This window comes from Monopterus albus, unplaced genomic scaffold (genome assembly GCF_001952655.1).
Source record: "Monopterus albus unplaced genomic scaffold, M_albus_1.0 scaffold4.1, whole genome shotgun sequence".
In the NCBI taxonomy this organism is placed as follows: domain Eukaryota; kingdom Metazoa; phylum Chordata; class Actinopteri; order Synbranchiformes; family Synbranchidae; genus Monopterus; species Monopterus albus.
In genome coordinates, this window is record NW_018127884.1 from 2,898,971 (window position 1) to 2,910,321 (window position 11,351).

The window sequence follows — 11,351 nt, forward strand, 5'->3', positions numbered from 1 at the left end:
CTACACCACAGGACCAGCTGCTCAACCTCCCGTCTGTAGGCTGACTCATCATCATCTCGGATGAAACCAATGACCGTTGTATCATCTTGACAGAGGGGTCGAGATACAGTCATTGGTGTAGAGTGAACACAGCAGAGGGGAGAGCACAAAGAAAGAAAGAAACAAACAAACAAACAAAAAAGAAAGAAACAAAAAACAACAAAAGAACGAAACAAAGAAAAAAGAAACAAAGAAAACAAATAGAAAAAGAAAGAAAAAATGAAAGCAAGAAAACAAAAGAAACAATGAAAGAAACAAAGAAAGAAAACAAAGAAAAAAGAAAGAAAACAAAAGAAAGAAACAGTGAAAGAAAGAAACAAAGAAATAGCACCACACATGAAAACAAAGTTTAAAAGTTTCTTTGAAGCTACAGAGGGAGAGAAGGCTGCACAAACTCTATTTATGACTGGATTCTTTCTAGAAAACCTGACACTTTCCCAACTTTGTGCCAATATCACATTCAGGCCCTGCTTCAGTACTACTTGATTTGATACAAATATTTGGCAAGGATTTTTTGAAGAAGTACAGTATGTATCTAAGGAAGTGTTGTGATGGTTCATACCCTCTGTGCAGCCTGACGCTGGATCCATCCAGACCGTAGCCAGTTGTTCTGATTTGGCTCCATTACATGGCAAACCTGGAAGGTGTGAATAGGTCTGTTCTGCTCATCCATCTCTGTGATAGCATCCCACTGCAAAATATAGGAAGCAAATATGGGTATACTGGTAACTAGCATTTTGCTAGTTTACTGTATATACGAAGCATAGAGCAAGGCATAGTAGCAAATACACTAATATTGGATGTACTCTTCAGAAATTACTGTGCAATATATGCATTCTTGGATGATCTGGTCAACCTGGGCACCTTCTATTGCATGGGGTAAAACTTAACCTATATAGAAACATGACATTTGAGAGGCACCATGTTAGTTTCACTGATGTTTTCAAGCTCTTGCATCAGCTAGACTCTCATTTGACTGCTCCACTTTAACAGTGTGAAGATCAGCGCTTCAAAAGACCTAACACTTACTGACAGAACTTCCTTCTCAGAAATCCTGTGGTATTGAATGGGCAACTGAGACTGAGTCAGTTGCACAGCTGGACATGTAATTATACAGTATCTCAAGAGCATGTAATACATGGGAAGCATGGTAGCATTTCTGCTGTACAGGCCATGGTACAGAAATTTATAGCAGGTCAGGTCAACTATTATGTATGAATGGCAGTATTTTATTCTGCTAATAATTTTTATAAAAAAAAATTAACTTTAGTGAAAAAGAGTTAGAACCCTGGCTTCTGTCTCACTGTTGGATTGTCATTTTTATGACGTTACAGACCAGGTTAGGCACAGCTCCCCTAATTCAGGCAATGTGAGGATAGTGATGGAAAATTACTGTAATTTCCAGGATCACTAAATTATGGTTTAATCAAAACTAAGTTCAAACCAAGCACAGGAAAACTGCAGTGCTTCTTCTGCAGTGTCTTCACCACATTGCAGTAATATTAACAATAATGCTTTGTCCACACTCTTGACATTCCGATCAGCTCAGTAGCAGTAACTGGTTTATAGCCATGCCTCTATTCAAACACTGAATCCTACAAAGGATGGAGCCCATAGAGTTGTGTGTCTTCGCTCCTGCTCCTTCTCCTGAAATGAGATAATGTAGCCTCACAGAGACCATTTGTGGATTTGTGATGTCTCCATGAGCAAGTCAAAAATTTCCATGGCCAAATTTATCACTAAGTTGCAGAGAGAAGTTGCTCTCAACAGTGTAACACACTGTGAATTCATGCCTGTATTCCATTATTTACAGCAGCACCCTTTCAATGGTTTATTTCATGTGATGTATCTAGACCTGAGCATAAACACCAGATAAACACAAGGCAGTTATTTTTTGACATTGTGATTTGACTAGGACCAATTGAACGCTTTATCAAATACATGATGGTGCACAGTGTATTAGTGAGGGTACATATCTCAGCCACACTGGAAAAAACCTTCAGAGTGAAAAAGGTTGTTTCAGCCTATTACAGTGTTTTTGGCAAGGAAATGCTGCTCTTCCATGAACCATCCATGAATTTGAATAGATCTACTAAAGAGAGTCCCACTTCCACATTGGATAAACCTGTGTAAGATCTCTCTTGCAGGCCTGCTCTCTTCCAAATGCACAGGACTGAAGCCTCCTGTCTGATTGCAGACTATTATTTCCAGGTCACAGACTGGAGAAAACATAAGTAGCTAAATGGAAAGCACTCTGTGACTGCATATTGATTTCACGCTCTATCATGTTGGTACCGACATTATGTAATACTATATCTGTGATATCTGCAAAATGGAGAATTCAATAGGAGAAAATTACCCAAAGGTGCTGTGTTGAATATGATTCATTCTTTTTCATTTGAACACACACACACACACACACACATACAGTGGCTGCATAGTCCTTAATGATGAATATCTTGAATGTATCACGCAAGGAAAGTCTCAGTAAAGATACACAACAAGTAGAATTTGAAACAACTGAGGTAGAGTGTTCTCAAATAGAGAATATTAAATAATATTTTAACCTTGGCTGGAGTCTGGAAAATGCCTTTCATCTTATATTAATTAAGTTATCTGAATTAGCTCTATGTGACACCCACAGGCTAAATGATTAATCAATCATAATCGCTCTCTTCAGAACTCCAGCCACCCAATAAAGCAGTTCCTTTATGATGCTAAGTGGACCCTGAGGTAGCATGTAATCATGCATAGAATCTAAAAATAGCAACACATCTTGGTATAGGATTTAGTTGTATTAAAGTCTGTAACAGGCTAAAAATAAAACCAAATTCCTGTGTTAACTACAGAACTGTATGAGCATAATTAACTGCTGTATATATACCTATACAGTGCCTACATGTTAGTGAGACGATTTATAGAATGAGAAGCAGACTATTGTTGAATGCAGGCGCAAGGCCCCTGCAGTTCTTCTGCAGTGTAATTTCTGAGATGTTCTGCTAATGTATAAAAATGAAACCACTGTAGAAGTCATAGAAAGGTGATGTAAGTCTCCCACCCTTGATGCGAGAGGAGTTCCTTCAACATATGCAGTACACTGTATTCTCTTTTTCAGTGCCCTCCTTAGACCTTCAAAAGGAAGCTTAAAAAAGCAGGCTTTCTAGTTTGCATAAGATCAGCATTAAGTAATTGGAGTACCATTATGCATACAAACATGAGAAAATGGTGATTTGTCACTCTGTGTGCCTCAGTGTTCTAAAATGCACCCTTGGGATGCGGCATGGTTCAGAGCAGAGAAAACAAATGCAAACCCTGCATTTGAAAGATGAGCCACAGCCCACGAGCTATCAGGCAATCAGATATGCACCTACCTTTACTAATCGCTCTGCCTAATAGCCCCAAGCTTAGCAGGCTGGAACTGAAACCAGGTTTTCAGTACCAGTTGCAGGACTAATTAATGTATTGAACTCACACTAATACTGTAACATGAGACATGAAACCTTGGTCTCATTTTGTTTTACAGTCTGAAGCACCTTTTGTTGTGTTCATTCAACTAAGCCACATCTTTCTAAAAGTCTTCTCCACTTGGAGTCAAATGTATATTTATGCTGATTATGTGGTTGTTAAAAAGGGATCATAATCTTTAAAAACAAGTGTTTTACTGAGTCAGAATGACATTTGGTTGCTATAAGTGAATTTAGAGACTCCTTTTTAGAGAATTACCTGGACCACTTGAAAACGAAACACAGTAGAATTGCAATAGTTTATGATATCTTCATCAAATCTGGAGCTGTTATTTATTGGTAGTTTGTGTCCATAGTGTCCTTTACCAGAATATATAAAAAGCCACGGACCCGCTACTCTGTTTCTGTCATCTAGGGTGTTTCTGATACTTTTAAAAGAAACTTTGGCAACTATATGGCAAGGCCTAGACACAGTGGTTCAGGACTTACAGATATTTTAATTTGGGTGTGTAATTTTAGGCATTTTAGCGGTGGCATGGAAGATCTTAAAACACATTATACTGACCCAATATGAGGTGTCATGTTTGATGTCTGCTTGTTCAGATGAATATTCTTCAGGTCCAAAGGGATTTTTACAGAGTTTACAACCCAGTAATTAATGACTATGGTGTCTGCATACAGATGGTGATTTGACGGAAACTTCACAGAAGACGTCATCATTATTGCTTAGAAGATGACCATCTACTTCAAGAATCTTACTGCCTCTTGAGACTTGAATTGGACAGACACAGCTGCTCATTATACATTTGTTCCTTATGGCAGCCACACTAACTTCTTGAAACAGTGCTGAGTGGATGGCTGATGTACCTGCAGTGATAGTTCTGATGTACCGCATTGTTAAGAGTGAAAAATACTCATCTGGGCTGCTGTCAGCAAACATACAGTACACTCGAGTTGTTTCTTCAGATCCGGTGACTGGGGAGGGCGCCGAAGTACACTGAACTCATTGTCATGTTCATAAATCCAGTTTTATATGACTTTTGCTTTGAATTGTGACATTGTACATTATCATGTTGGAATCAACTATTAGAAGATAGGCCATAAATGAATACTCATGGTCAGTCACAGTCCTTGGATATGCTGCAGCATTCAAATGATGATTGATTGGTACTATGGGCCTCAAAGTGTACCAAGAAAACACTCCCCACACAACACACCAGCAGCAGCAGCAGTCCAAACTGTTGACACATGGCAGGCTGGGTCCATTGATTCATTGTGGTGACACCAAATTCCGACCCTACCATCTGGGTGTCTCAGCAGAAATCAAGATTCATCAGACCAGGCCATGTTTTTCCAATCTTCAGCTGTCCGCTTTCAGTGAGCCTGCGCTCACTGCAGCATCAGATTTTTGTTCTTGGTTGACAGGAGTGCTGCTGTAGCCCATCTGCCTCAAGGTTCAACCTGCTCTTCATTCTGATGCTTTTCTGCACAGTTGTAAAGAGTGGTTATCTGAGTCACCATAGCCTTTCCATTGCTTTGAAGCAGCCTGGGCATTCTCCTCTGACCTCCCTCACCAACAAGGAGTTTCGTTCTGCAGAATTGCTGCTTACTGGAGTTTTTTTTTTTTGGCGCCATCTTGAGTAAAGCTTCAGAAATACTCAAACCAGCCTGTTTGGTGGCAAAATCTGTACATTGTCAAAATCATGAGACCACTTTTTTATCTTGATTCTGATGGTTGATGTCAACACTGACTGAAGCTCCTGGATTGCATCTGCATGATTTTATGCACTGAACTGCTGCTACATGATTGGCTGATTGAATAGCTGAACAGGCAGGTGGACATGTGTTCCTAAAAATGCTCAGTGCTTACATAAATTGTCAAATCACTTAAAAATATACTAATGTCCATTGTTTGACCTGGATACTGTTGCTGAACAGAGTACGGCCTGATTTCACATTCTCCCTGTACTCCCAGGTTTTGTCTCAGTACTCAAGAACAAAGCTGGGCAGAACACCTACATGTAAATCATGTCTGGATGATGCCAGCCAGTACAGTAGCAGCCCTTCCACTGACTTCACAGAAGAGACACCTTCTCGATGACACTCAGAAGCAGGCACAAAGCCATATCATTATACAGAGACATTGAGATACTGAAAACATGTGGTAAGTTTATAGCTCTCCTTGTTATGATGTTGGTTTTCTTTTATCGCTATGGCTCCTGGTAGCTGAAGGTCTGTTCTTTGCTCCTGAAAAAGAGGTCACTGACAGTCAGTAAAGTGAGTCAGTGGAAAGTTATGAAAGATTTTCATCGATGAAAAGAGGTTTTAGAGGAACTGCTGCCTTGCAGTTAAAGAAATCATCTTTCGAATCAGTGGTGGCTGCATAGAGACCCAGCTTAGTAACCTGAGCAGAAGCCTCTCCTTTCATTAGCTGTGAGGTGACATAACATTAATCAAAATCACTTTCATTAGTAATAATGATCATATTGCATAAATTTCCCAGTTTTTAGAGCAAAGTAAAGTAAAGTATTTATTTCTCTGAGAACTTTAATATCCTCTGGTGGAAGTAGAGCAAGATGAGGAAGTATGACCAGCACCTGAGATTGCTTTCTAGAATAAGCACAGAATATGCAAGACACTGGCGGTAAATACAGGCCAACTGAGCCTTTTTTATCACTGCAGGATTTTATGATTTTTGGTCACCATTGTCTGAACTCTTATCACAAAAGCAGCAGCCCAAGTTTGGAATGATGGGAACCCACAAGCCTGACACTGGGACCTGCCTGACATTCAAAAGGACCACATTAATCCTTCGTAGACTTACGATTGTTTTGTTGTCTTTAAAAGGTGCTTGAGCAAATTCCTTAAACTTTTTTTGGTTCATTAACGTTCAATGCCTATGGGATACTGCGCTAGCGCATGTGCTACAGCACTAAACGTCTCTGTGACTTAACAAAACCTTGTAGCCCCATCCCTATATTGTATAACTATGTTTAAAAAGATAAGGGCTTCTATGGCTTTGTTATTTTCAAAGCACCCATTTTGTGTATTTACTGTAATGTTTGTGAATCCAGAACCTGGTTTATCGTGTTCATCTTGTGCAAAAGCTGTTAAAAAACAAACAGAAGAATCCAGTTGGCTCTTTCTTACTTCAGAGACTGTAAAAAGTGATGGCCATTTTTAGCCTTTGGAGCACATTTTGATGAAAGACAGGCCTGGTATTATTTGTGATGAAGGAACATGTCACCCAGACAATGGAGGACTACAGAACATTTGAATGAGCTAAACCAGAGAAATCATAGAAATTACAATGAGTACACAATTTTCATTGTTGATTTTAGTATTTGTATGTAATTTGTGGAAAATAACAAAAACATATAAATTCACTGGTCTTACAGTTTAATTCTCAATGGAAATTTGATCACAAAAATATCAATACCAATCAGTATTAACAAATAAAGAAGTATCACCACATGACACATGGACAGAAACACATTTGACATTTAACTGTCACTATCATATTGGCCACTAGCACGCACAACGACATCTCTCAGGACAATGCCACCACATGAGGTCCTGAGCTTTACCAGTTTAACCCTGTGCCCATGCTGTGGTGGTCTTGTAAGACAAGAGACAACAAAGGTTCAAGAGGAAAAATGTCTAAGGAATCATACTACAAAGTTAGTGTCCTTTTAGTTTAGGTTTTTTTGAAGATAGACCAATGACTGGAGGCAATACAGCGGTGCAGTGGTTCGCACTGTTGCCTCATAGCAGGAAGGTTTGAACCTGCTGACTGACTGAGGCCTTTCAGTCTGGAGTTTGTATGTTTTGTATGTGCGTGTGGGTGTTTCTTTCCACAGTCCACACACACGTGGTTAGGTTGTCTCTATGTGTCAGCCCTGTGACAGACTGATGGCACGTCTAGGACGTCCCTCCCCAGACTCTCTGAAGGATCAACAGCTACTGTGTCGACTGTCATTCTATTCTCCACTGAAAAGAATGGGTTCACCAGTGTTCTGTCTGTTATTCTTAGCATGACAGCTGCTACCAGAGCCTGGGAGGAGCTTCATGGGAATGAAAGAAAAAAAAAAAAAAAACCGACGACTCAGATTCTTGGAAATTTCATGATCTGGAGCTCCTGCATTTGAATTAAAAGCTAGTTTTGTGAATAAAATATTTTATTGCACAAAATATGTGCACTGAGTGAAAAAAATCAATTAACTCAGAAACAAGAATCTCTGAGATTATGTAACCCTCAAAAAAAGTGTTTAAATTCCAGCCTGACTCAATATTAGGCTGTTATCAAAACTCACACACACATACATCTACCTACATCACACAGATAGTACTGTATTAACAATAATGTCACTGGCTAAGACGTGAGTTTTTGATTAAAACAAGACAATTTATCATTGTCAGACCAAAGGGAAGCAAGAGAGAGAGAGAGAGGGAGACGTTATGAAAATATTGAACCTCTGTAGTTGTGATGAATTATTGATTTGATGGGAATCTGGGTGGTGGTGCTGGTGGTGGTGTGTTGTGTTTTATTTCAACCAGTTAATGGCATTGTTGTTCCCCATAGCAAAACCTGTTTAGGGCTGTGTACATGGGAGAAGAAGCCACTTTACTATTTGTATTTGGGCCTGAAAATATCTCAGTATTTTGTTTCTATATTGTTTTTCTCCAACAGATTTATTACACTTTTAATAACAGCCTGAAAGCACAAACAGTCCCACTTCCACCTCAAGTCCCGAATTAGACACAACATCCTGAAAAAATTACTGTTGTTGCTGATGGCTGCTCAGTCCCAACTGAGATATTTGTAAGACTGAAATCTACACAATTTTCCCTTTAGACCTAGGCCCTGTAAGAATTATATAGTGCAGTTAAATTACTTTAATTTCTAGATAAAGGCTCGATCAAATCTGTATTCACTGCCTGGGTTCTATTAAAAAACAGAAGAAGAGAAAGTGAAAGAATATTGATTCAGTATCTTGTGCTGTAGGAGTTTTATTCACACTATATCTCAGCACTTATTAATACATCATTTCTAAGCAAAAAACAGCCCCCAAGCTTTAAGCACTTTGTAGCACAGAACATGCTTTTAGTTATTTGTTTAAAAGGGACACAGCTCCCGTTTTAGCTGTCACTCCTACTGTACACTACAAGGTCTGGACGTACTTACTGTTACTTGTTTTTGATAAAAGCATTGCCAAACGAATACATCCTGTACTCTGTCGCTAAAGCCAAAGACATGCGTGCTAATGTCAGGAATCCAGAAGCTGGATAGGGTGTTACATGCCACAGTATCTCTGTGTCTTTTTGATGCACCAGGTTCACACATTCTGTTTTCTCAAAACCAAGAAAATATTGAATCTGGGTTCCCTAACAGGGACATGTTTTCCAGCAAAAACACATAAACAGGATATTTCTGGTATTTCTGGCTACCTTTAGAAATAAGAATGAAAATGGCAGCTCTGTTCACTTGGGAACAGACACGTACTCAGTTAAGCGAGCGGTGAGCATCAATTTGACAATTTGTGGGTCAAAACACATCACAGGTTAAATATGGAATAAATCTTTAGGCTTTTATATATTGGGGTTACACAGAGGCATTTTTAAAACCCTTTTAATAATGGCATTTAAGCTGTCTTTGCTCTGCTCAGTCTTTTGCTGTTTGATAACTGCCACACTGCTCACCTGAAAGTTGTGTGGTCACTTGCTGGTACCATTGCCACTGTTTATACAGCATTTTAAAAGCCCCACCACTGTGTCCTCCTTCCCCAAGGGGTAAAGCTAGTATTGTAGGTCCTCACTCCCTGCTGTGCCAAAGAATAATCTATTCTTCAGCATGTAGTGTGAAATACTATATCATTATCATCATAAGGCAGCACTAGAAAAACCACAGAATGGGAAGGTGTGTCCAAACCTCTGACTCGTACCATTCATCATCTATGCCGCCCTTTTCCTGAACAGGGTCGGGGGGGGGGACATACAAAGAGAACATACAAACTCCGCCCCAGGACAGTCGGGACTCAAACCCAGAGCCTTCTTGCTGTGAGAAAACAGCACTAACTACTACATCACTGTGCCTTCCCATGACTTGTACTGTATATCTAATATAGACATCTTAAAAAAACATTCACTTTGCAGCCAAATGTAGCCTAGTTTAAAACTAGACATACAGATGTTCTTTTGACCCACAAAATCCACTAGCCTGACTTACTGTCAGGATGGTTGGCATTTGAAATATGTCACTTACTGCTTGTATGTTTTTTAATGAGATGCAAAGTCCTGTCTCATATCTGTATCTAATTTCAGTGCAAGACAGACCTTGACTATTCAGGCTGAAGGGTTCAGTTTTTGCAAAGACAGGGTGAGACACTAAACAAAAATAATAATACATCAAAATGTTAAATTTCATTTTGGTGTATTTTAATCAGTTTGTTCTCTTGTTGGGCTGATTCAAATTTATTTATTGTAGGCAAATTTGTTGTGAATATTGTTGCAATATTTTAAGAAATGCCAGTACCACTCACCCCATTGACAGGATAGGTCTTCCAGTCCAGTTCTCCGAGCACTGTCGTAGTGTCCAGCAGAACCACTAGGGAGAGCAGGATGGCAAAAAAGAAAGCCGAGTAAAATGGAGGAGAAAAGTTGGCAGAAAGAAAGAACAAGAGTATAAGCACAAAGAGTGACAGGAGAGAGCAGAGAGGGGAAGAGAGAGAGTACAAAAGAGGGTGGACAGTGAATTTAAAAAGAAGAGAAATGGAGGTGACAAAATAGGAAAAGAGCAGACAATAGTTATCAAGCTGTCAATGAGGAGCTGACAGAGCTGTAAAGTCTTTATCAAACTCAACCACCTATGAAATAACAGCTCTTAGAAAGGTCCAGGACAACACCAACACTAACACATATCCAACGTGCATCAAGGTTAAGTCTGGCCGATTAGTACTCTCCTTCTCAAAGGTCAGAGGCTCTCTGCTACATGACATCAAAGATAAGCCAAAGATTTGATTTGATTTGATTTGATTTATTTATTCTTTCAAGCATGTAAGGACAGTTGATATATCAACACACATAATTTTACATATATCCAACAAATGCTAATCCAATATCAATTTGCTTATACCTAGTACATGCTTGAATGGAGTAGGAAGAAGTCAGACTTATCCAGTCCTACCCCATGAATACAGCAGACAAGAAGGATCTAATGGTACTTACTGATCTCTGGTCAGGTTCAGGTGATGAGCCCTTCTCTGCAATTCTTCTCCTGTAAGACAGAGTCCAGAATTATTTCTGAAAAACAGTTGCTATTTTTAAAAACATATCATCATGTTTAATGTTAATATCATAAAGCACAGACCACACAATTCCTCCTGAACTCCACATTTTTAAAACCTAAATTCCTTAGATTTCTCTAGATCTTACAGTGATACTTCTCTGTCAGCAACAAAGTGCATTTAAATTACGATTTTACTACATATCATCTCATAATACTGAGGAATAGTGAGAGTGATGAGTACATGAACTTATTCTTCAGGTGGCACAACAAAATCCATTGCGACCAACATTGGGGTTTGCTAAATCTACTGTATGGCAACTGTGTCAAGTTTCACTTTTCTGTAGTATATGAAACAAGATCTGAAATTCATTCATATGACTCAAGTGCCTATTTTGAGACGTACTGAATCGAAGAGTAATATATGATGTGTCGCTACCTCCTTGCTAACAGGGCACTCATCTCCTCCATGAGCCCTCCTCCTCCAGGCAGAGGGCCGTTGCCTCTGGCTTCAGATTTGGCCCCTCCAGCCCCTGGCATGGCTGCTGCCAGAGCGGCCGCCGCCT

At 39.4% G+C, this 11,351-nt stretch overlaps 1 protein-coding gene across 1 annotated transcript in view; it reads right to left on the reverse strand.

The window, feature by feature from the left end:
- Positions 1 to 11,351, reverse strand: part of LOC109965239 (ephrin type-A receptor 6-like) — a 63,470-nt gene that overhangs the window by 39,021 nt on the left and 13,098 nt on the right. The window contains 2 exon segments of the mRNA XM_020609093.1: positions 602 to 730; positions 10,043 to 10,107. Of these exon segments, the coding sequence (XP_020464749.1) occupies positions 602 to 730; positions 10,043 to 10,107 (194 nt within the window).